Source organism: Vidua macroura, chromosome 21 (genome assembly GCF_024509145.1).
Source record: "Vidua macroura isolate BioBank_ID:100142 chromosome 21, ASM2450914v1, whole genome shotgun sequence".
Lineage (NCBI taxonomy): Eukaryota > Metazoa > Chordata > Aves > Passeriformes > Viduidae > Vidua > Vidua macroura.
In genome coordinates this window covers 7,925,800-7,952,033 of record NC_071591.1, presented here as the reverse complement: position 1 = coordinate 7,952,033, position 26,234 = coordinate 7,925,800, and the positions used below count along the sequence as shown (strand labels likewise).

General features: G+C 50.7%; 1 protein-coding gene across 1 annotated transcript in view; it reads right to left on the bottom strand.

Annotated features, from left to right (window-relative positions):
* The window catches only part of ASTN2 (astrotactin 2), a 320,188-nt gene that overhangs the window by 6,055 nt on the left and 287,899 nt on the right, over window positions 1-26,234 (bottom strand). The window contains exons 20-22 of the mRNA XM_053996162.1: window positions 24,236-24,377; window positions 2,070-2,170; window positions 671-854 (exon numbers count right to left, since the gene is read on the bottom strand). Of these exons, the coding sequence (XP_053852137.1) occupies window positions 671-854; window positions 2,070-2,170; window positions 24,236-24,377 (427 nt within the window). The remainder of the gene's footprint in view (window positions 1-670; window positions 855-2,069; window positions 2,171-24,235; window positions 24,378-26,234) is intronic.

Below are 26,234 nucleotides of genomic sequence, written 5' to 3'. Positions count from 1 at the left end.
TCGCGTTAGACAGCATCCTTCAGAAGGTTGGAGCTCAAGTAACAGGGGAAATAAAGATGTGTAAGAAGAAGCTGATGGCTCCCAGGGATTCAGAAAAAAAAGGAACAATTGCAAAGGACAAACAAGCCTACAGTGTCATCAGAGGGAAGGCAGGGGGAAGATGAGAGTGGCTCTGTGCCAGAGGCCACTGAACTACCAGAGAAACTACGACCAAGGTCATCTCTGGAGGAGGACAAGCCTCAAGCCAGCGTGGATCTATGTCCAGAAGGGGTGTAAAGTTGTGAGGTGTCATCCTGGTACTATGGAGAGACCCTCAGCCACATCCAACAAGCAGATAGAAATAAAGGGAGAAGGAAAAACTTTTCCAGGCCTATATTACACCCTTCCCCCCCTACTCCTCAGTGTTTCCAAGCCCCCAGCTCACCCACTTGGTTCGGGCTGGGTGATACAAGCATTCAGGCAAAGACCACCCAGCTGCCAGGTGTTCCACCAGCATTCATCCAAGGACTGAGCAGGACCTGGTGCTCCAAGGGCATGCAGGACAGCTTGGTGAACACCAAAAGGGGGCTTCTCTTAGCTACAGGGATACTAGGGGGTCACATCCCCAGTGGCCAAGCAGAGGGGTGCTCTGGGCATGGGGCAGGACAGGACACAGGGAAGGGACAGGTACCTGGGCCCCAGCTCATCCTCACTGCGCCACACGAAGTCGCCAAACTTCTCGTAGTGGGAGTTGTAGTGGTGCTGGACTCGGAAGAGCATGGAAGCAGAGACCTCCATCAGGGTGTTGTAGGCTGTCTGCTGCTCCTTCCCGCTCGTGTAGCCGTTGTAGAGGTTGTAGATTTTGTCAGCTATCTCTGGAAAGGATCAGGGCATGGGATTAAGGACCAGCTGAAGGTGCTAACATGGGAAGAGGAGGAGCAGAGCCCTTGGCAGGGCTGGCAGCAGGGGCTGGCAGCTGGGGCTGCCTGCAGTGGGGGTCAGTGACTGCAGAGCATTCAGCAATTCCTCAGGCTGATCCTGCAGTGGGTGCCCTGCATGAGCAAAGCTGGCCCAAAGACTCCAGCAGTACTCCATGACAGAGCAGAAGGAGGAGAGGCAAAAAGCTGCCAGGACAGGCAGACAGCCTTATCCTCCCAGGAAGGGCAGGCAAGCTCTTCCCAAATTCACCAAACCAAAAGCCCTTCGCAGCTATAGTGCTTAAGAGTAGGAAGAGATCAATCCTTGATCCCAGGAAGGTCCTTCAGCCAGAAATGCAGCACCTCATCGTTGTGGGCATCGGCTGGAGCAGCTCAAATGTGTTAAACAAGAGCATTAACTCTCTGCTGTAGAAAAAAAATCTCATTTTGGAGATGAGAAATGCACAAAACTGCATCTCCTTCTTTCTCCTTAGTCTCCTATTTGCTGTTTTTCCATGGGAATGCTTTTCTTATTGAACACAAAATTAAACACTAACCATTTTTTTTTTCCTGTGTGATATTCCCAATGGAAAACAAGCAAGAAAGAGAACAGTTAACATGATGGTCACATAGAGGAATCCTTTTAAACCTGAAAGCAGCCAGGTGCTCTGGTTTGGGTGTAAGGACAAGTGGGATCAGTTTCAAAACTGAACAATGCAAATTGTGCAAAAGTAGCTGGGCTTTTATTAACATTTCTGTTTCCAAACTGATCCAGCTGCCTCCAGCATCCCTTCAGACACCCAGAGCCAAAGGTGCCCTGCATGGCCCAGCCAGGGCTGCTTCTCCCAGGTTTGTGAGAAGGGGTTGCTCTTCTTCCAGGGGGCCTGTGTCAGACACACAGTACCAGCTCCCACAGCCATGCATGGGAAGGATGCCTGTGTGGCATCACAGAGTCATCAGCTGCCCAGCCAAGGACACTTTGCCCCTGGACACTCCTGTAGTTTGTCACCCATCCCCAGATGAACATCCCTGTGCCCTTGGGTGAATTTAAAGCAGCCTTCTCACTGGGAGAGAAGGGCATGGGCAGGTTTGTGGGAGCGCAGTGAAGAAAGAAAAATCAAAATCAGCAAGAAATGTCTCCTGGCATGTAACACAAGGCACCTGAACACTGACCTTCAGCCTTGCTGTCATCTACCAGCGGGCAGGCTGTCCTCAGGGTGACCGTGCTCAGCTCTGAGTGTCTCCCTCGTGTATCCACCGCATACAGGGTAAATCTGGAAGGCAGGAAGCAAAAGGAAAACAATGTCTTGATCCCTCAGTCCCACACCACCAGGTTGTTAAGGGAACCAGCCTTCAGAGGAGAAAGCAAAAATGTGGTCCAGGCCCTATCAGTCAGTTTTGGCATCTCAAGGAGATGTGAGATGATCTCTTGGAACAGAGGAGAGCCCAGGGATAGGAGCAAGGGCTGAGGGGACAGGCCACTTCATCCCTTTCTGGGATCTGCAGGACTCCATTTCCTCTCCCCTCATCCCAGGGACCCCAGTGGGGCTTCACTCTGAACCCTCCTGACTGCAGAGAGATGCAAACACCTCAGGGTTGCTCTGCCATGCACTGATGTGAACATTATAACATGGTGGTGTTTGCGAGCCGGGCTCCTCTCTGGCCCTTCTGGGAGCAGGGCAGTAATTCTTGCCATAAGTGGGCTCTGTGCTGACAAGTGACAGCTCGTACTCATCCTGTGAACGGCCCTTGAGTTGTTTGCTCCCTCATTTCCTCACAAGGGTGGGGCTGGCAAAAGGGTGGGAATGATAATTTCACACTTGAAGCTAATGGAGAGCATCTGACAGTAAAATATGGCTTTTGTGCCCGATGGAGCATTGAATAAACAGGCTGTGGCTGCATGGAACATCCCAGGATGCTGAGCTCAGAGTCCTGCTCAGAGCATCAAAGCTCCAAGATGAGAATGCTTCTTTGCAGCAGGGCTGACAATCTTCTGTCCACTCTCCCAAAGGGCATCAGTTCGTGTTTATTCACTCTGAGCAGGGCATGGCAACTCAAGCTGGCTTTGACAAAGTGCAGGAGCTGGTTTGAACCCCTCAGAGGTCTGAGATGCCTGGTGGTGGGGTACCCAGCCTGAGAAATAACATGCCACCCCTCCTTAGCCTAAGGTAAAACTGACCAGCTCTTGCAAGTGAGTGTAAGGAGTGTCATAAAAACAGCTGAAGCTTAAATGGGATTGAGCCCCTGAGGGATGTTTATTTAAGTAATGGTCCTAAGTCCTTAGCATCCTTGGGGGTGACAGAAGCAATGCCTCCCTCTTTCTCACCCCACACACGAGCACTGCCAGTCCCCTCTCTCCTCCCTGCAGGCCCTGCACATCCCACATGTGGCTGATAAGAGCTGACATTTGCACGGTAGCAATTCCCAGCACAGGACATATTCCCTCCAAGCAATTAGCATTCGCTCCCTGACAATACTTGCTGTCTGAAAGGATGCCAGCAGACTGCCAAGGAACTCACTTGTGTGCAGGGACAACTCCCATTTTCACAAAGCTGGGGCACACAGGGGATGCACACTCTCAGCTCACCCAAGGAGATGCTATTTAATCCTTTTGGCATGACATCATTTCTTTAATTTACCAGGAGTGTTGCTCAGAGTGGGAGTGTCTCAAGAAGGACATCCACACTGTGCCACTTCACAAGTACCACACACAGGCTGTTCTCACTGGGGGACACACACAGCAATGGGGCATCACAGAATTCCATGCAGGAGTCTGACTGCAGGGCTTTGCATCCCATCCTGAAGGTGCCACCAGTCCTTTCCCTCCCTTCAGCTCAAGGGGAGTGAGGAGTCTCCTGCTGGCAGCAGGGAAAGTTTGTGTCTCAGCAACACCAACAGGGGCACCCAGTGCTGGGCAGGGGGACTCCAGCCCCAGGAGATGAGGAGCTGCAGTGGGAGAAAAGGGCAGGGGACCCCAGCTGCTCACCCACTGCAGGGCTCTTCTTGCTCATCAACAGAAGCACAACAAGCACTAAGAGGGCTCAGCATCAGGGTACTGCTGGGAGCTGCTCCCCATCACCATCCTGGGGTCCCCTGCCGAGCCACAGTGGCTGTGCTGCTGCCTTTGCTTTGGGAAAAGGGTGAGCAGAGCTAATGTGTAACCTCTGCTCTGCCTGCAGCAGCTCAGGCTGCCTCCATTAGCTCTGAGGCAATCAGTGCCAGAGCACTTTCCTTGGAAAACAGAAGACTTTTATCAAAACATAATTGTAATATTCAGCAATTAGTGCCCATTTCACCTATTCCAGCGCCAGTGGGGTCAGGAGGATTGGTTGGGTGTTGAAGCACATTCACCCCTTTGGGTGATGCTGAAGACCTGTGTGAGCCTTTTGACTGCACTTCTCCCCTCTGCCCAGCTCACACAGGAGCAAAGTCACTCAGCTGCCAAGAACATCTCTCCTGGTCAGGCCTGGGTTAAAAAATAGATGTCAAAAAAAAAAAAAAAAGCTCTCCTTTTTTCTTTTTTTTTTTTTTTTAATAATGTAAGGGAAAAAATGTAAATGGAAAAACATCAGAATCAAAGTGATTTTGATCTTGTCAAAAATTCTTTTTTTGAGAACAAACCCAATTGCTTTACCTCACCTGGAGCCAGTCCTCTTTCAAAAACCTTGGAAGAAACTCTTTCATCTCCATTCCTTGTGAATGACATGTTTTGGACTCAGCACCCATCACCCCAGCTGGGGTGGAGGCTGGCAGCCCAGCAGCACACAGCCTCTGCACCTCTCCAGCTCCTTCCAGCCAGTGACCTCAGAAGGTTTTAACATTAATTACAGTCCAAAAGATCACCCTGAAGCACAGCAGTATTAATAGCTCTGTTTTATTGACAGTAAACAGAGACATATGGGGTGAAGCATCGTGCCCCGGAGAGGCTCAGTGACATGAACAGTTTGGAAACTCGAGAGATGATGGTTTCCAATCTTGTTCTCAAACCACTTGACCACCCAGCCTCTGCAGCAAAACACTTTTATGGCCAGTTAATGGCACTGTGCAGAGTGCTGGGGTTTAGTTTTGTTCTTTTATTCCCGGAAATGGACAATTAAGAGAAGGCAGTGCAAAGACCTGTGTCTCTGTGCAAACACAGCATTCACATCTTGCTGGAAACCTTCAGTAGATGCAGGCAAGGAGCAGTCTAGGACCCAATGGGACATCAGTGAGGTGGCCAGTGGCAGGAGAGGCCACCACTGCGTGGGAGGGATGGGGATGTGGCTTTAAGCTAAAGGAGGGCAGGTTTGGATGAGGTATTAGGAAGAAATTCATTGCAATAAGGGTGGTGAGGTTACCAAAACAGGTTGTGGACTCCACATGCCTGGAGGTGTTCAAGACCAGGTTGGGCAAGGCTTGGAGCAGCCTGGGATAGTGGAAGGTGTCCCTGCCCATGGTAGAGGGTTGGAATGAGATGAGCTTTAAGGTCCCTTCTAGCCCAAACCATTCCATGATTCTGCTCCTACATGACAAACCAGGGGAAAATCGAAGCGATCACACTGAGGGAGGGAGCTAAGCCAAGCGCAAGGTGGGATTTTGCAGCACTCCGCAGAGATCCTCCTGCCCCACTTAAATCTATTACGGCGTTGTGGGCCAAGGATCAAGCCAGGCATCATCCTCACTGATGAGGATAGAGCTGCACTTGAATAGGCCAGCCCTGGTAATTAGTAAACAAATGAGGCCAAAGAGCGGTTCTGAGCGCTTGCCCAAGGCAGAGATCCCTGGGGTGAAGTCAAAGCCAGAAACTACAAGGTCTCAGACCTACAGTCATTGCACGAAACCACGTCAGACAACCTGGAATGCCATATGGTAGCTACGATCTGGCAGAAGCTCCTTTATACCCTGGAGATGTTTTGTTTAGTGATAAACTTTCCTCACCACATTTTCTCATCCTCCCCCTGTGCTTTCCAAAGGAGCTCCAGGCTCTCTGCTATTGTCTCACAGCTGATCCTCTTCTTCACCTGTGCCTTCAGTAAGATCCTAGACGAAAACTTGTATTTCTAGAAATACTAGACTATATTTTACCTGAAGAGGTTTCAAAGAGGTCCAAACACATATGCTCTTGGCAGGGATCAGCCCTCCATGCCTGGAACTGCTGCCACCTCTGCAGCAAATCACAGCATACAAAGTCCTATAAAGTACTGCTGGTTAAATGTTTACTTCTAAATTCAAATCTATTGGGACCTGAAGGAACTTTCAGGGAGAGATAGAAACCAATCAACATTTGCCTAAGGAAATGTCAATACCTTCCTTGTAGATTCCCCACCCAGTGTTGGTGAAGGCTGGGTTTTATCACCAGGCTCAAGATGCTTCTTGGGGGAGGAAGAGAAAGTAAGGGGGGGATGTTAGTGCTTTGGTTCCTGGAACCCAATGAGAGATTGAGATTGTCCACTGCATTTCAAGAGATTTAAAACACAGAAAATAATGTTTCTATCCTTTCTCAATGCAGAGAAAATAACCCAAAATACAAATTTATAAAGGTACAAAACTGTTAAGACCAAGAATGAAAGCTCAAAACATGTTACATATTTATAGACAACATGTTTTCTTAACTCCCTCTCATGATGCTCATGACGTTTGAGTGCTTTACTCATGATCCTTATTTGCGGGAAGTGAGATAAGGACTTCTGAGTCTGAACTTCCTTAGCTCGGCTGCTGATTTCTTTATATCCTACAGAGATACCACAGGCATTTCTGGTCTGCCTTGTCTGCTCTTCCCGAGGCCTTTGGGCTGGTGCAGCTGCTCTGTGAGATGCTGTACCACATGGGCTGCCTGGGCTGCAGAGAAAGGCTCTGATAAGGAGCTCAATTAGCACTCCCACAGATGCCAAGCCCCCACACTAATTAAGCGTGTGTCTACTCGGAGCTGGCTGCACCCAGCAGCAATGGCTGTGTGGCCAAGCCAGGCTCTGAGAGGAGCCCATGGGAATGAAGGACAGGGCAGAGGTGCTGCTCCAGAGCCCAGTGTCACGCAAAAACACGGCCTCAAGCTTTCCAAAGTGGTGCAAACACAAGATGCTCCTGCCAGTGGGGCTTGGCTTGAGCTTGGCTGATCTGCCTGGGCTTGGTGCCGTGTTCCTGCAGCCACGAGACTCTTGCTGTTAACTCCAGCAGCTCGGCGAGGGCAGCCCTGGCTGGCGTCCCACACACAGCGTGATGGATTCTCCCTCCCCTGGCAGCATGGCTACCACCACCCGTCACGCCGAGCCTGAAAACACAAATCCTGACTTGGCTGAGGTGTTACATGCACGTCCTGCCATCGCTCCCTGGCTGGTCACAGCTCGTCCGTGCCTCCTGCACAGCCCAGGCTCGCGGGGCTCGCACGCACCCAGCCCCACGCCGCCGAGGCAGCTCCGGCGTGCTGACACACACATCACACCCTGCCTTGCCAGCCCTTCTCGCTTCCTGTTCCAGCTGAAAAACAATGCCGAGGCCTCCCTTTAAAAGCCCTCAGTGGAGCAGCTCTTGGCACTCTGTGCTTCCCTGCTGCCCAGTGATCTCAGCACGGAGACCGGGCACGAGGGATGGGGGCCGGGCTCGGGCTGTGCCAGCATGTGAGAATGGAGCTGCCAGAACGGTGCCCCCAAACACTCATGGGTGTGAACAGACCCATCAGACCCGGCACTGTGCGCGTCCCCGTGCTCATGGGACCCAAACAAACTAATCTCTCCCATTCTTGTAGTCTGGGAGTGTCCTCAGCTCCCAGACACCAAGGTGAGGGGCTCTCTGGAGGGAGGCCAGGAGGCTTGAGTGGGGAGTGTGTTTCCTAGTCCTGATACCCACAGGTGAGCAGCATTAGACCTTCATCCCAGCATTTCCTGGAGTTAAAAGCATCTATAAATTACACACAGAGTTTTCCCTAAAAGACTTTTCTTGAGCAGTGTGGGAGCCCAGCGGTGCTGCAGGGTAGAGCAGAGCTTTGGGTGTTTCACCCCCAGCCACATGCCATGGGCTGTGAGTGGTTCAGGAGCCACCCACCCACTCCTGCCTCCCCTCTGTGGGCTTGCACATCCCCTGCAGAGCCTCCCAGCCACTTCCATTGAGCAACATGGAGCAGGAGTGGGGCTTGCCTGCCAGCAGCTGCCTGGGCAGGCATGGAAAGGGGTGTGTGTGTTTAGTGCAAGCATTCCCAATTCAGAAACCATTAGAATTTAAAAAGAAATCAAATCAAATAAAAAGCAGCCGGTTCATACAAGCCACAAGAATGCAGCTGAGCTTATTGACGACTCTGTGATTTGCAAAAATTAAGAGAGGTAAATGAGAACAATCCCCCAGTCTCTGCAGCAAATACTGAGCAGACAATTAGCAGGGGGTGGTTTTAGGAAGGAGAAGATTTCTTGGTCTATTTGTTGGGCCCTGGCTTTGGGCTTGCTCATGCCATGCCCATGTCCATGGTGCCAGGGGAGGGCTGGTGTCCTGGCAGGGGACTGACCACACTGTATCCCTGCCAAAGGCCCTGCTGGAGGCTTGGGATTTGGGCAAAGCTTTACAGGGCAGTGGTCACTCTTGTGCCATCTCCCTGGGGCTGGCACTGCCACAATTGTCTTCTGTTGTTCATTGTCTTTGGTTCCAGCTCCGCTTTTCCATGGTAAGGAAACAGTGGACAGTGCAATCCTGAAAAAAATCCCATCTTTTAGGAAGCTCTCCTCACAGTTCTACTAACCAAGAAAAGCATTTTTAAAACTGAGCTGCTTTTAACCATCTGTGACAGCTGACCTGCTCCCATCAGCGTGATGGAGGAACAGGTTAGCAGCAACTGGTGCCACACTGGAGTATCAAAGCCTTGCCATTACACCAATACACGGGGCTGTCAGTAAACTGTTCTCACAATTCACACTTCTTTTCTACCCAGGACAGCAAATGTTGCAAGACTAATCGTTATCCTTCAACAGATGTCTCCCAACAAAACCAGACCACAGCTGTCAGATGTACCTGCCAGGACATGTCTCAGGTGTCTGATGCCTCTTGGAAGTGAAGGGCACTAAAACAGTGCCCAGCAAATACTGGAGGAAGGAGGCAGGAGGAAGGCACAGGCTGCTCTGCACAATAAGAAGCTGTTTGATCAGGGAGGCCTTGGGAAAAGGGAAGAGGAGACTTGATTTCTGAGACAGTGAGGGCAAGTGGAGCTGCTGTGGGACTGGGGACAGGTTTGCACAGCCTGGGGTCCATCTTTGCTTTGTGTCAACCCTGGGAAAGTCACCCAGGGTTATCCACATTGCAAGGTTGCCTGAATTGCAGCAGATGCCATGGCCATGCTCAAAAATAGTGACTGGAGAGCATAGTATTTCTCACAGGAGGGGGGCAGATCCAGTGATTGCTGATGAATTACAAGGTTGCAGTGTGGGACAGCGCCACTTTGGTGTCACAGCATTCCACACTGTGCTGCCTCATGTTTCCTAGGCTTGCCCTCTGAGCTGTGAGACCACAAAGAGCCAAAACCTGGAGTAGGCAGGTTTGGGTGCTGGTCCACTCAACCCCTCGGCAGCATCTGCCCTGCACCTGAGCCAAGCTACGATGCAGATTTGCTCAGCTCTCCTTCCTTTGAGCACTTAATCAACCTCCTTTTGTTTCAGATCCCTGTTAAACAAGATCCAAACAAAGGGTGAAGGGGAAAAAAAGAAAGAAAGAAATTAATTAAAATCGTGACCACTCCTTGCTACTGTCTGGATCTATTGTCTCCCTGACAAAGAAATGCCCAGCAGGGCATTCACCTTCCCAGCCTCAGCCGTGGCATCTCAATTTCCCAAGATTTCCCTCAAAACCCTGTCAATAACCCATCAGAGTAGTGATTCCCATTACTGCCATGGCTGTGAAAGAAGGCCTTGATACACAGGCCACCTTCTGTTCCCAAGAACCCTGCTCCTGAATGATACCTGTGTTGGACGGCCAAGATTCCACGGGAGCCCCTCTGCCAGCCGGACACCTTGTGAGCAGCAGTGCCAAGACTGCCTTAGGTGAAAATGTGTTTCACTGGAAATGAGGGGAAAATGCCAGACAGGCCATGGCTTCATCCAGAAAGTGCAGGAAGGTCACTGCCACCCTCCTGGCTGCTGCATCCCCACAGTGTCTTCATCAGCACCCCGGGGCTGAGAGTTCCAACAGAGCCACTGTCCCCATTGTGCCTCCTTGCCTTTTTCTCTGCCTTGTGATCTCCTCCTTTCTCCCTCCTGATCCTTGCCAGCTGTTGCAAGAAGCAGATAATGACTCCCCCTTCCCTCCCTGTCTGAGTACATCCTTTCAGGAGCAGCTTTACCCCACTGAAGAAGGAAGAGCAGAGCAATCTTCTCTGGAGAGAAGCTTGGAGCTTCTGATGGAGATGGGATGTGGATGAGAGAGCAGCTCCTTGGCGTGGCAGCAGGACAATTACACCCAAAACAGCCTCCCTGACACGAGATAACATTAACACAGCTCATGTTGCAACACTGGGGCTTCAGCTCCTAGGCACTCTCCAAGGAGCAAGGAGGATTTAATTAGCTTGGAGATGCCCCAGCAGAATTCTACGGTGTCCCATAGCGATGGCTCCCAGCTGTGAAGGCAGAACGATGGCAGAAAAAGCAGGATCACCATGGAATTACCAGCTTTGGAGAGGATGGATGGAGGGTGTTCGAGGTCCATATTTCTTGGCAGTCATCATGTCCTTGCTTTCGTCCTGCTGGCTGTGAGGATGAAGATTTGCAGATGTGCTTCTAAAGGCAATGCAGTAAGAACTGGCCCAGCTATTCCCAATCTTCCTTGTCTGTCTCAGGGCTTGAGGCAAGGTGTTCCCCCCACTGCCTGGAAAGGCCACAGAAGACCTCATGTTAACCAGAATGTGAATTGTAACATCCTTTGGTGGAGTGAAGAACCAGAAGGAGGTGATAATAAGCCACTGCAGGCTGGTGCTTTTGTCTCCAGTGAAGCAACAGCAGCTCATTAGAGTCTGTGAAGTGCCAGAGTCCCTTTTCTGCTGGGATGCCCAACAAAGCCCTTGGACACAGGTTAGATGAGTTGCCTCTGACTCCCTGTGCTGCTGGAACAATTCCTACTGTGCCACAGCTTGGGTTGGTGCCCAAAGCTGCCAACTGAGGGGCTGGTCCCACTCGGGCTACAAAGCATCAGTGAGAGCTGGTGATGGATCGAGCTGTCCTTGGTGAAGCAAAGGAGGGCTTTCCTCAGGCTCTGCACCCCACGTGTCCCTGAGGCCCTGCCACAGCCTTTGCAAGGGCACTGCAGTGCACATCAATCCCTCCAGCTCCTCAGGGCAGGGTATTCCCTGGCAGCATCTTCTCTTTCTCCCGTGCAATACCTGCTGCTGTCCTCATCAGTTTGGGACACCCCAGCCCTGTTCCCTCAGCCACAGACACCCCAGAGTCCCCAGGCTCAGCTCTGCTGAGGTTGGGACTTTGAGGGCAAGTTTTGGTTTTAGGGGAGGTTTTGCTTGTCTTTGCACCGATCTGTGGGTGGATTTCAGCCTCATCTCACAGCATTGGTCCTGTGTGCCAGGTGGGCTATCCCAAGAGTGACACATCCCTTTAGTACCTTCCTTGGGCCACTTATGGGATGGATGGCTGCCATCCTCCTCCATGAAGAGACAGCAGTGCTCGGCTTGGCTGTGGCTGCAGGCGATGAGCAGGAGGGAGGGAATAAATATTCAGAAGGAGAGAGAGAATGAATACTCTTCCTCCAGATATGCCAAGGAGAAAGGAGAGACAAGCAAAGCCCTGGACCCCTGCAGGGAGCTCCACAATGGGAATGTTCACAGCTAACCATCCCTGCTGCTCAACCTACCAACAACACTCTGCAGAGCTTGGCCATCACCGGCCCTGGGGACACGGGCGAGAGGAAGGTTGTGACCCCTGGCAAATTGGGAAATCTTTGCCCCTCCCAACCTCATAGTCCCTCTAAACAAGAACCAGACACTCCACAGCATGCTACCCCTGGAGATCCCCTTGGTAGGGCTTGTTCTCATTCTCCTGGGGGCTTGGCTTCCATCTGGACTGCTGGTTGAAATCCAGCCCGGGCTGGTAGTGACTTCAAAAGGCAGTGTCATCGGAGGAGCAGTGGGTGGTCCATGGCAAGCAAGTCGATGGCTGACTGTTCTTATAAAAGGCACCACAGTAGGGGCCCCTGCTTTCAGAAGAAAGGCAAGGGCTGCACTGACCGCAGGGAGCAGAGCTGGTCCTCGGCCTGAGGGACAGTCACCTTAGTGAGCTGGCACAGGGAGGTGGCTGTGCACCCCTGAGGGCAGAGCTTTTGATCTGTCTCCATTGGGTTTGTCCCCAGCACCACTGGCCAGCCCTGGCTTCCCCTTCCACAGGCAACAGTGCAAAACAGAGCCCAGCAATAACACACACAGGAGAGGGCACCCTCTGAGCATCCCAGGCAGGATCCCAATGAGACAAACTCCAGCTGGGCTCTGGGAGCACAAGGGCAGCCAACGAGACCCTGCAATGGCCTCAGTGTTGGCACGGAGATGGTGGCAGGCAGGGATGCTGTGCGCCAGCCTGAAAGATGCCAGCCACATCTGCACTGCCCACTGCAGTGCCCCAGGGCCCCCAAATCTAGGGGCAGGAGACAGCAGGCAGACAGGGAGGGTGGAGGGCAGGATGGGGGGGCAGGGGGGCCCAAAACAAATAATAAAAACAAAATCCCAGTAAGCATGTTAGAATTCGTTTGAAGTGCAGAGGAGCTTTCAGGCAGGGTTATGCACATCTCCCAGCCCGGCATGATTTACACATTCCTTGCAAGCAAAGGAATCTTCCCTGATTTGAAGTAAAACAGATGTTTTGGGGTTTCCTTTCACCCCCTCCCCACCCTCTTTTAATCATTTCTTTATAGAAATGATGGCTATACAGCCAACCAGCTCAGAACCAGAGCCCTGCTACCCCAGAAGCCAGGACCGGAGACCCTCTGTCCTGTGCCATGGGAGAGCCCCTTGTCATTGCAGTGACTGTACTTGGGAGCTTCCAGAGGTGCGGAGCCAGCCCTGCTCTCCTGCAAATGCTGCTCCAGAGGCATTGATCCCTGCAGGTTTCTTCCCTTGTTTTTCACTCTGCAGGGAAGGATTGTAACTCCCTGCAGCTTTTCTTCCTCTGCAGCTACAGCTGATCCTCCATCCCTGCTCCAGCAGCCCAGGTCCAGGAGCCCTTCTAACCTCCACCACTAGTCCAGGAGATGTGTTTGATGTTGGGACTTGCCCTTGTTCCCACACTGTAGCATCACACCTCACCCCAGCTGTGCTCTGTCCCAGCAGTGTGGACTGGGAAGGGCAGCCTGGTCCATGCCCAGGGACTGGCAGCAGCAGCGCTGCTCACACACCACAAGTGAAACAACCCAGCGCAAGGAATGGTGTTGGGCAGGCTGGAGCTGGGATATCTGTTGATTTCAGCACTATGTGATTTCAGTCAAGTTACTTTGCCTCTATTTTTGTCACAAGTTTTCCACCGAGGAAATTATTTGGGGAAGGAACATCCATTTCCCAGAGGGATGCAGAGCACCAAGTGCAGTGGGGCTTCTGAGTGCTGGTTGATGCTGCAACCTACACAGCCATGCCCTTGAGTTTACACTCAGAACAATAAGTCATGGCCAGTAGCAAATCCATCCAGCTGACCCATCTTTCTTTTCTTTCTCTATTTTTTTTTTTTCTCCTTTTAAACCCTGTTGTTCTTTCTCAGTACTTCGTTGGTGGCAGGGTGGGAAGGTTTTTTGTAACACATTCACGTACCAGTGGGACTCACTCCCATTCCTGTCTGGTACAAGAGATTGCACAAGAGAGAGAAACAAATGGGGATGAGGAAATGCGTGTTTATGAGAGGCAGCGCTGTCATCGTGAGCAAGGGACCCCCCGCAGGAGAGCCGGCCTGGGAGCCAGTGGATTTCCATTCTCTCCTAACACTCCATTCATGCCTCGTTTCATACCTCCCTGGAGACTGGAGACTGGCCGGGGTCCCACGGCCCCGTGCGGGACTCCCACCCCGCTTGTGCCGCCTTCTGCGATATTTGTTGCTGGGTGGAAAGAGGGAGATGTTGTTGTCTCATAAAAATGATGAGTTGAGAAAGAGCAGCAGCTTTTGCCATTGCATGCACTCCTTGTTTTCCTCCTGCAGCAGAGGAAGGTCTTCCCTCCTGCATCACCTCTCCTTTGCCACACTCCTTGTGCTCCCCGGCTGCCCATCCTGGCAGGGCTCCTCCCTAACATGCACCACGGAGTTTTTCATGGACTTTCCTGCTCATGCTATGGTTGCTGCCATGAGCCTTCTCTTGACCTGATCAGGAACCCTCCCTCTAATCCAAACCACATTGCTGCCTGATACGATACAGTCACCGGTAAATAACCTTGACTGCAGCGGTCTGGAAGAGCCAGGGATCCTATATCACTGCTATTAATGATTTAGGACTGTGCATCTTTTGCAGATGACACAGAGAGGGTCTCATCCCTACTCCCCCCCACTCAGCCACCTCCTCCAGAATGGTGCCTTCCCCCCATCACTTCAGGTGGCTCTAAGTGAAAGCCACCTGGGTGACAATTCCTCCTGCCTGATGCTGGTGTGCACACAAGGAATGGGAATGGCTGATTTCTGCACTCCCTTGTGTGCTGCAGAGCTCCCAGCGATGGGGCTGGGGCTCCCCCACACACAGGTGGGGTATTAATAAAACCAAAAGTAATCGCCCAGGCACACATACTACAACCCACTTGGGTCCCTCTCCTGTCTGCTCCTGCAAGCCCCCTGCCTCCCCCTGCTTTCTCCACACACCTCAGTTTCATTATCTCTGATCTGGAGCTGCCCATTACATGCTTTTTGCCAACATAAATATTTAATCCTGGTGCATTGCACGGAAAGGCCCTTGTGGAGTTAATCCTTCAACTCATGTTTCTACTTGGAAAATAATTTAGCTTGTGGCTGGGCAGCAGGTACGAGACAGGGGCAGAGCCCAGAGCTGGAGGTGGCCTGGAAGAGCTCAGGAGCTGTGTGTGGGGTGATGCAGGTGGGCTTCATGCTGTGGGGTGGGCTTCATTCCATGGGCTTCATTCTATGGGGTGGGCTTCATGCTGTGGGGTGGGGTGGCTCTTCTGGAGCTCATCTTCACTGGGGTGGCTCTGCTGGAGCAGCGATCAGGCGGGTTTGGATAGGTAATGGAAAAGCCACAGGGGTCACTGCAAGCTGCTGTCTGGGAAGGGAGGTACAAGGGGCACTGCCAAGGGGGACTCCAGGTGCAGCACTTCGTTGGGCTTCAGCAGTGTTTGGGACATCCTGTTCTCCGCATACTCTCAGTTGCAGCAATGTGGAAAGTCCAGTTTATCAGTTTGCTTCACCTGCCAGTGTGGGTCTAAGCAGCCACACGATCCCACACTGCTCCACTGAGCACCTCTAAATTCACCTGCACACCCAGGGGCTACTTACAGTAGGATCTGGCCCTGATTTTACCTGTGGGCTATGGAGTCGGGTTATGGGATGGTTGGTGTGTTTATGAGGCTGTTGGGTAGCACTAAGGTACCCTCAGCAAAGTGAGATGCCCCAGCACCAGGTCCAAAGCTATAAAGAGCATGGACAGAAATGCACCCTGCTCCTTGTTCCTCCACCTCTGTGCCCTCAGGAGGGCAGCACCCATGAGGATGCAACACCACAAAACATCCACCAACCTAACAAAGCCCCCAGACCCAGAGGGGAGGGACACAAGGGGCAAAGACTGCCCTGCAGTGTAGGGCCAAGAGTACAACTTGTGGCAGCTGAAATGGTTTGAAATCCTTCCCCTTACATCAGCAGTGACGTGTCAAAACACTGAAGAAGTATTTTGGTTTCAGTTGCTTTGTCTGAGAGGTTCTCCCAGCAGCCTGGGGTGGGTCTCCTGGAGACCAACCAGCCCTCCCCAACATCCCCTGCCCCATGTGAGAAACTGGGATGTGCAAAGCCTCCTGTGTGCAGGACACATCCCCACAGACCCTGCCCAGAAAGGCTGGAAGACTGAAATGTTGCAATGATGCAAACCAGAGGGAAGGAAAACATGAAAGTATCCCAGCCCTTCTGTTTGGGGTTGTGCAATGACATTAGGAGGAGAGGCCACTCCTGTAGCTGCAGGGCAGTGGGAGATGCTCAGAGGGAAGGAGAAAACTAGCACACTCCAGACCTAGCTCAGGTTGCTGCTGCCATGGGCTGCCCTACAGTTTCCCTGGCAAAAATCAAGAGGAGAAAAGATGGAAGACAAGCAACAGACCCTGATCCAGGGGTATGACAGCCCAGAGCTGTGGCAAGATGCGCCCAAGCCCAGTTCACTGCCCAGGTGTTTGGGCAAGCATGTTCCTGTGACCCAGCTTTGAGCTCCTTTCACACCCATCCTGCCAGGGCAGTGTCTCCACACCCAACTCCATCCAGTGAAAACAGGACCCCACTGACCCCTCCTTGAACAACCAGCATCCCACAGACCCTACTTCTTTTTTTTTTTTTTTTTTTTTTTTTTTTTTTTTTTTTAACTTTTACATCATGACATAAGCTTTGGCTCCAAGGGTTTTTAGTGAAAGCCAGAGTATGCTTTTTCCCCTTCTTGTAACAGAAACCATATTGCTGTATGATTTAATTTATCTCATTCCTGATGAGGGAAGCAAGTGTGTGTGTGTGTGTGTGAGGTGACCAGGAGCAATGAGGGCACGTGTGGTGGGAGCAATTGATCTGAAGGTACTCCAAGGAAATATCCTTGGGAGTGGCATCAGATGGGGGTGACCAAGCAGAAACCAATGGGCCACAGCTCAGCACAGAGCATCCCCACAGCAAGCCCCACCTCCCCACGTGGCTGCCATCTCTGCAGCCCAGCAGAGATGCCCCTCGCCTTTTTCTCCCATTTTACTATGGATCTCCTCACTGTATTGGTAGCCCAGCAAAGGGTGTGGTTCAGTTTTAATACATGTTTTACAGGTGGGAAAAGTCAGGAAGAAGCAGCTACTTTGAGGTTACTTTTTTGATGTCTGTTTTACTATGCCACAAATTCAGCTGAAGCCAATGGGAGCTGTGGCTCTGATGGTGAAACCTTGAACGTGATGCTCCCAAAATGGAGATGTCTCAATTTACCGGCAACTTTTGCAAACACAGGCAGGGGGGAAACAACCCAAACCCCAAGGAATAAATCAAAGGCCATTTGAGATCTGGGCAGGGGCTCCATTGCCTGCAGCTCTCCCGTGACAAACTCCCTGCAGAAACTCCCTTTTTTCTCTGGGAAAGAGCCATGGCTCTGAGGGGGAGGAGAGGTGGCAGAGCTGGAGAGGTCACTTTGTGCTGATAAACTCCAGTTTGGCATGATCAAGAGGTGGGTGCTTACTGATGTAATGTTCTGCACAAGTCAGAGATTAAAAGAGATTTATTTTTTTTAAATAAATAACACACACACAAAAGGAAAACAAAAATAACAAAGTGTTCTCTGGGAGACAAGGCTGGTGAAGGACTCTCTGTGCTGTTGTTGATACAAGAAAAGGATGGGCAGGGATGTGCTGCAGGTGTCCTTTGGGAAAATGAAACAAACAAAAAAAAGTTTGACTAGTTTTATGGAGTTACAGCCATATGTGAGAGAAATGCACAAATGCACATTGCTGGGCTGAGTTAGGACAGAACTTGCAGCTCATGGCATCCAAACTTTGCTTTTGAGAGTGGACAAAAAGATGAGCAGGTAGGATTAGCTTGTGACTTATCCTTTTTATTCAGAGAAGTATCACTGTCAAATATCTCCACCTCTGGGGACCTGGGGTCCCACCCAGAGTCTGATTGACCCCCCAGGCTGTGGGGATGGCTCTGGGTTCAGATAAGACCTGTGGGTTCAGTAGGAACTGTTCACATCCTTCCTTGGGTAAGTTTGTGGACAGAATTGTGCTGCTTTTGGCCACTCCTTAAAGCTTGAATAAGCCCAAATCTTGAGTTGTCTGGTTGAGCTGCTATGGGTGCAGGACAGCTGTCAGACTTCCCACTCTCAGATACCTGGGTCCCAGACTGCACAAGGAAATTAGGAAGAGAATACAATTCTTTGCAGGGAGCATCTCTTAATCACCGGGCCAAAAAAAGCAATTCTCCTGAAGTGGTGCTTATGTGAAATGTGAGCATGGCCATCCCTCACCTTTGCTCAGCTCCAGGCATGTCACACCTCTCCCTCCCAGTCTCCCTTGCTAGGACACAGCCAACAAGGACATTTGCCCTTCTCCTCACTCCGTTCTCCTCTACAAGATAAAAAAAAAGCAGGGTGTGTCCTGTGTTCTTTGTGTCCTGGAACTGGAATGTGTTCAAACTGTGCTGGAAGAATCAAACCAACACGGCCCTCAGCTTTCCAGCCTTCAGGATGAGGGTGCTCTGCACCATGGAGACCTGATGAACAAAACAAATGGCTCCAAGGCAGTAGCACAATGCAGCTTTGGCTGGCTTAGAGCAAATCAAAGCCAGCAAGGCCCGTGTTGATATTTATATCACAGCTCTTGCACTCCCTCTCCCATTAGTCCATGAGATAAGACTTGGACGTGGAGCAGCATTAGGTTTCTACACAGTCAGGAATAAGAATATTCTCCAAGTTCTGTGACTAAAAGGGGTTGGGGATATGGGATTGCTGATGGGAAAAAGGTGGAATTGTAAAGATCCATTTATCTACCAACAGGAAAAGAGGCCAAAATCTTCCTCTCCACCCCATTGCCATTCCCAGGAAGAATCCTATATGGGCAGACTCCCCCAGCTGCAATACCTCACAAAATAACCCCTCCATGCCTCCTCCTCCTTCCTATTTCTCACTACACCACTACCAGCCTTCCTCCAGCCACCTCCAGAGGGACAATGTGAATGGACAGGTCTGGGATTTAGATGCTGGCAGTTTTTAGGGACAAAATCAAAAATGTTGCTTCAGTCTGATTGTGCTGAGGAAGGGGCAGAGAGGAGACGGCCGTGGGAGGCAGCAAAAGCTGTTCTGTTCTCTCTGTGGCATGAGTTATGAGCAGAAGCAGAGAATTTGGGAAGAAAAACCTGGTCTTTCAGCAAAAAGGTGTGAGATACCCATAAACTTGGCAGATACTAAAGAAGAAGGTTCTACTGAGGTCAGAGAAAGGCGTCTCCTGACTCCAGATCTGTCCCAGGTGGTTGAGTACTGTTGGCAGAAACTGATCAGAAGGAAAATTCAGGCACAGACACAACTTTTAGAAGGGTGATGACAAATAATCAGTGTAGCAACACTGCAGCAGTACCTGGAGGACTTGATCTGAGCCACTCAGGCCAGGCTGGACACAAGGACAGCACAAGAGAGATAAAAACCTGAGTTTTTAAAGGGTACAGGTAAATGGGTGATGATGGAAGCGAGACAAAAGGTTCTCCTTAAATAACTCAACAGAGTAAATGGTGAAGTTGGGAAGAGACCCCAAATTTGACTGGCCATGAAAAAACCATGAATGTCTTCTCTGTGTTTTTTAGATGTGTATCCTCCTGATACTGGAACCTCAGCAGGAGCCCAACCCACCTCCATAAATGGGACTTGCTGGAAATGAGTGCAGGGATTATACCCTCCTGCTGAGCCCCTGAGCTCCCTGTACAGCCCATCTTTCATGGGGCCAATCCCCCTGCAAGCCAGTGATCCACACACAGCCCAGGTGAGCCCAGAGGGTTCTGTGCTGAACTCACTTCAGCAAAAACAACCACACACCTGAGCCAGCGCTTGGGCAGCCTGGCTCTGCCACAACCCCAAAGTGCTGAGAAAGAATGAGCCTGCATTTGGAGTACAGGCTTAGGATTTAGCAAAATCAGCTCCTGACTTGCCTCGTTTGAGTTTCTGCAAGCCAGGAATGCCTGAGGAGAAACTACAGCCATGCACCACTCAGCTTTGGGAAGCTGGAGAGCACGTGGAACGGGAGAGGTGGATTCAATGAAGCAGCACAGCTCCTGTGCACACAGGGGACCCGGCCAAGGGCTATAACAGATGTGTTTTAACCCATGCCACGGAGCTATTTGGGATCTGTCTCCGATTGCTCCAGCGCTCATTCACGTGTCTTCCTGACGAAAGACCAACAACAACAATTAGCATCATATAAGGAGCAGGGGACTGCTGCCAGCATTAACACACTCTTGAGCAGCAAGGGTTTTCCATTCCACTTTTTATCCCAGCTATGCACACAGCAGAGGTCACTCTGCATTAATCAGCCTTGCTCCGGGCCAGCTCCTTCAGCACGTTCAGCCTGTGGGATTGCAGCCGCTGCCTCTCCATGCTCTGATGGGCTCTCCCTGCTCCACACCTCTGCCTTTTTCCTTAAGCTCACCAAAAAAAGCATGTTCCATGTTATCCCAAGCTGAGCCTGGCCACGCTGTTGATGGCCTGCAGACCCTACAGAGGGTGACTCTGCCTGGGCAGGACTTGGTAGGTCCTGGCTGCAGATGGGAGCCTCGTGTTGCCATTCTGAGCTCTGACTGAATCCCCTTCCCTCCAACAGCAGTCCTGAATCTTCAGCCCCTAGGAAGAGGTTTCCACCTTTCCAACACCCCTGAAACGTGCTCTCCCAGAGCCTTTGGGCTGGTTCATGATCACCCTGGGGAAACCCCATCTGAGCCAGCAAAGGGAATGTAAAGTCAAGGCTTCTTCACAGCATATGAACACACTCCAAGGAAAGGCTCTGGAAGGAATCCTGATGACTTCCATATTATTTCCAGTAAATTTTGTGCTGATTCTTGGCACAAACACTGGAAATGAATAGGCTAGGTCAGGAATGTAAATAAAGTGAAACATTGGGATTTAATCTAATCTATAATTATAGTATCTGTGGCGCAGGGAAGAGGTTGGTGTGTTTGCACTGCAGCTCCATTGAGGAGCTGGAGGGGGTTTTCATTTCCCTTTCCAGAATTTCCATTTTTGGCTGAGAGATACTTGGTGTCTCCCCAAGTATTTGAAGCAAACGTGCTCGGCTGGCAAAGCTGCCTTCTGGTAGGAGCAGGTATGGCTCAGCCATGAGGCATCCCCAGACATTCCCTGAGCAATGGGGTGAAAGCTGAGATGGATGAGCTGGGCTGAAGGCTCAGGGAGGCTGTGGGGTGCCCAGGGGAAGCTCCTGCCTCCTCAGTGAAGAGACTGGATGGTTTGTGGGGTGCTCAGTCCCCTAAGCTGAGTTTGATCTCTGAGACAAGCCAGAGCCCTTTCTCCCCACTGTTGTTTTGGTTTTGGTTCATCACAAGCTGCCTGTCAAAGTCTGGTGCTCCCAAGGCTCCCAAACCATCCATCTGAGTGGTACTGGCTGCTGTCCAGGCTGGCTGGTCTATGCAAGGTGAGCACTTCACAGACACATCAACATCTCTCCCTCTGCCCTTCTCACCTCATCCTCTTCCAGATCCACCTGGGGGGAAGCTTGACAGACAGCTCTAGTCCTCAGGGGAGAGCAATCCCTTCTCCATTTCACAAGAATATAAGATTTCTGCTTTTGAAGAACTGCAACAAAACTCAACAGTCCTCAAGGACGGTCCTCAGTGTCCATGCATAGGTCCATGGGAGTGCATTCCCATGAACGCAGCATGGATCTCCATGGATGGGCACCCGTGTGTGGCAGACTGGCAGGAGTGTGCACACGTGTACATGAGCCTTTGGAGCATGTGTCTTTGTTGACATGATCTACTTGCCCTGGAAAACCCTCTATGCAGGGACTGGCATCTTAGCCCCAATGTGTTAAAGGCAAAGGGAAGAAAAGGGCTGACAGGCAACATATTTTCCTCAAACTGAAACTGCAAAGGACAAAGAAATTAGTTCTCCTTTTGTTAATTCATATTTTGGAATTACAGAAGTCTTAAAAGCAAAGGAATCAATCAGACTTTGTTTATTTGTTTACTTGTAGAACATTTTTTGGGTTTGTTTTCATACTCCAGCCCAGCTTTGATCTCAGGCTGGTAGTACTCCAAAGGAATGGTCCACAGCAGAGTGTAATTGCTCTAGGTACTACAGAAGAAAAGGGACAGGATGTTCGACACATTTACAGGGCAGAAGAGAGTTCCATGACCTCCCAGTTCCCTTGCTAGGGTTATGTGTTACCTTCAGACTACTGCAGAAGCAAACAATTTGTTTTTGAAGAGCTCTGATGCTGCAGACTGTGTGCTTACCTCCCAGCTTAGAGAACAGCACAGAGACCTGCAAGTGGCTATAATCAGGATTATACCCAGCCCAGAGCTATTATAGATAGCTATTTTTCCACAGAAACGAATGAAACAAGCAGAAGAAATCCAATTTAAGAAATGACCCCGTGCCCGTGTTTGTGTTGTTGTTCTGTCTGTGCGGGCGCAGAGCAGCGTTAGCCTCACATTTCTCTGCTCTGGCTTTCCTCACGCTGTGTTGCAACCTTGTGGACATCTGAGCAGAGGAATATTTAATGGGGGTTCCTGTGTATCTGAGAATGCTCAGTAAACATGCTGGGCAGAGCCCAGGTTGGAGCAAGCGGGTGTGTGTTGGGCAGGCAGGAGCCACGGCGGCTCACGCCAATGGGGAGCAGGGGGTCATCAGTCCATGCCACGTGCTCAGCAGCAGCCAGCGAGGAGGAGGTGCTGTGGTGTGCCCATATGCAATTTTTTTGGACGTTCAGAGGTGCCCCAGAGGTGCCCAAACGAACATGTGCCCGTCCATGTGCGCTGTGTGCACCGCCCTGGGAGTGGAGAGCCAAGCCCTGCTGAGCATTAGCTGTGGGACAGAGCCAGAACTGTGCGTCACCCTGGGGCCTGTCCCCACACAGGACGAGCTCCAGAGCTCCCTGGTGCCAGGGGATTGCTGCCTGCTGGCTGCCTGCAGCCACGGCTCCCCACAAAAGCTGCTGTTCCTTGCCCAGGAGCACCCACAGAGCAGGAGCCACGCCCAGGGCACAGGGCACTGCCAGCTCTGCTGACCACCTCCATGGCAGTGTGCCTTGGGGCTGGGAAGCAGAAGACTGGCTTTGACCACAGGGATGACAAAACCCTGGACAAAGCCCTCTGCCTTCCACCCAAGGCTCTCCCAGCCCTTTGCAGACACCAGGAATTAGATCACAGAGCCCCTAAAGTGATGGGTGAGTGCAATTACCCCTGCCTGGCAGATGGGGAAGATGACTTGGCAGCCCTGGCTGCCCAAGAGCCAGACCTGCTGGCTCCCAGCTCTGTGTGCTCACCACGGCAGTAGCCTCCATCAAAACCAGTGGCTCTTCCCTCTCCCAGTGCCCCTGGCAGCTGGGAGCTGAGAGCTCACAACGGGCCAGTTTTATGGGCATTGGGTTATTAGCAAGCTCTGTGGTTGCTCCAGCCTCTCCCTGGCACCTTTTGAGAGCAGCCCAGTTCCCAGAGATAGAAATAATTATATTTATGCATTATAGATATTCAACAAGAAAATGTCTGATATTATTAAATGGCAAGAGGTATCACTTGGAGCCCACTCCTGGAGACAGCCCTGCTCCAGGGATGTGCAATAAAGGCTTTGGAGGCTGTCAACATACTTAACTGGGGGGTGGTGGAGGGAAAGTATTAATCAAGGTCTTAAAAAGTTCTCGCTGACAGACTATTTGCCAGCTCTCACTTTAAATGCTTTTGTGGTCCCATAAAAAGTTTCATTACTCACTACAAAATGTGTTTTAATTATTGCAGTCACTCTGACATTAAGCCCTGGGTGTTTCTCTCTTGCTTACTCTGTCTCTCCTCTGTCTCCTTGCCTCTTTGCTCTGTTTTTCCTCTCTTACTGATCTGACTCCTGATATCCCTCTCAAGACAGAGGATGCCCTGGCTAATGAGCCAGATTGGAAAGCCCAGACCCTGTCCAAATGGCATTAAAGAAGAAGTTAAAATTCAGTTCTTGATGTTATCCCTTTGCTCTGGAAACTAATTAATCCACAAGATTCAAACAGAAAATTCAACCCCCAAAAAGTATCTCAGAAGAGTGAAGTGTCCACAATATGTGAGCGGTGGGCAGAAGGATTTGGTGTCTCTCTGATCTCAAATATGTCCTACTAAGAGAAATAGCAACTTATAAACACTTGTCACTCTTTTGACATCTATTTCATCCCTCCAGGCACTTGGCAGCTTGCTCCAATCTGACCACATCAGCTTAGTTCTTCCATGAGAGACAACCCTGTCCACCAGGCATGGACCTGGAAAGCCAGAATACTAAAAGTAGGTGTTATCCAGGAGTGTCCCAGCCACTCCCAGTGCCTCCAGCACTGGTTTTCCATTTCACCAGCTGCATGTAACACCCAAAGCAGCAGGAAGGGTCTGACCATTTGTCCCGTGTCAGGTGTAACACAGTGCTGACCAAAAAGGTCAACAACAATTCAACAACAGCATTGGAGATCCCTCCTTGCCCCCAGCAGCTCCCCACGTGTCTCTCCTTACTTGTACAGACCATCTGGTTCCAGGCACTTGAAAATGACTGAATAGAGGCTGGTTTCAGGGACATCTCCGTGGCTCCGACCCGCTGCCACACAGGAGGTTGCCAGGCCAGAGAGCAAATCATCTGCAAAGCTCAAGGATTCTCCTGCAGAGCAAAGAGAGGAGCGAGAGCAGAACATCAACACAGGTGTAGAATTACTGCTGACCACTTTAAAAATCACTGTAGGAACATCTCTACGCAGGACACGCAATCAACAAACTGCAGCTGGCTGTGGCTGTGCAATGTCCCAAGTCCGTATGGAGAATGTCACCTATGGACAAAGCAAGTAGGAAACACACCTGGGCCAGCAGCTTTGCAGGAATGGGGGCCAGGGCTACGTCACTGTGTGGCCAGCTGCAATCACAGCACAGAGGGGACGTGTGGCCTCACTTCAGGCAGAACCACCATCCAGAGGTGGGCTACAGAAGGTCTGGAGGCCTGGCTAAACAGGGATCTCTTGTCCTTGCTGCATGCCCAGCTCTTAAACAAGGCATGGCCTTTTCCAAACATAACCTGCCACAGCAAAAGGTGTTTCTACTATGCTGGACTAACAGCAAAAAAGACATTTTTAGTGCTTGGGTGGAATTGCTCTCAATGTGATGGTTTTATTTTATTTATTTTTTTTTTTAATTTAATGACAGCCAGTAGCTTTGCATTCCCTTTCATCTGCACTCTTCCAGCTCCTGGACCTCTGACTGGATCTCCTTCAGTCATGTTGAAGAACACTTGCTTTTTTATAAGCATTTGTAGGAAAAAAAAAACACTAATTAAAAATACTGAAAAAAACTTTCTTTTTAGCCTTCTGGTTTATAAAGCCTATTAAACACTTAGATCATGACCAGCTGAAACTGAAAATTTATTAAGGTTTTTGGGCATGACTGTCCACTGCTGTGCAACCTGTCTCCTCGCAGTGGGCAGCCTGTCTATTGGTTAGAGCTCATTGCATTTAATTCCTGTTTCACACTGGTGTAACTGAAAGCCTGAGGTACCACAGAGGAAAATAAGACAGAGCATCTGCCCAGGCTGTGCCCTATTCCCAGTGATGGGAATCAGAGCAAGGGCTGCTGTAGGTGGTAGTTGTGCTGGTGTAAGCCAAGCTGGGCCCAGATTGCTGTGCTGGGTACCTTGTGCATGTGGAAATGTCAAGACATCGCAGCAGAGGGAGGAGGAGAATTCCCTTCTCAGCACTTTTGTTTTTCTAAAGGCAAAAGTGACTGAGGAGTACTGAAACAAAGCACCAGTTCTTGGTACAGACCCTAAGGAACAAGCCAGTGGTATAACCAGCCCAGAACATCCCACTGTGAAGCTGAATTATCCAGGTAGAAGAAAAAGATCCCCTCATCCCCAGCCCCCTAAACCACATTTGCGTCTTGTCTCCAAACACACAACTCAGTAACAAATATCCCCCTTGGCTAGAGAAAAGAGCAGCAATAAATTCTTTTCCTCCCTGAAGGAATACAAGCCTTAATTATTCATTTTAATGCTCCCAGCACGACTTGTTCTTTCCAAGCTTTTTCAGGCAGCTCTGTCACCAGTCTCTGTAGCTCAACCCAGCTCCTGGACGCAGGTCTGTCCCAAATCCCAAGACAACTCAACAGGCAGGTTGGGTTGGCAGCAGGAAAATCCCTGCCTGGAAGTCACGAGCACTGCCCAGCCTTCAACAAGTCCTTTAGCTCTGGGTTTATGGTTTAAGCAAACAAACAACCCCCTATTACTCATTTCCAGTTTTGATTTCCATCTCTTTTCCTACAGCATTGGGCTGGATTGGGGAACTCCCTGTCACCAGGAGTCACTGAGAACAGACTCTGCCATGACTTACAAACCTGATGAATCACCAACAAAAAAGCAGGACCAGAATGTGTTGTTGAAGTAGAGCAAAGGACTTTAAGGCTCTTCCAGCCTCAAGCAACTTCCCTTCTGACCAGGAAGAAGCTTCATGGTGGGACAGATCCTCCCACGGAT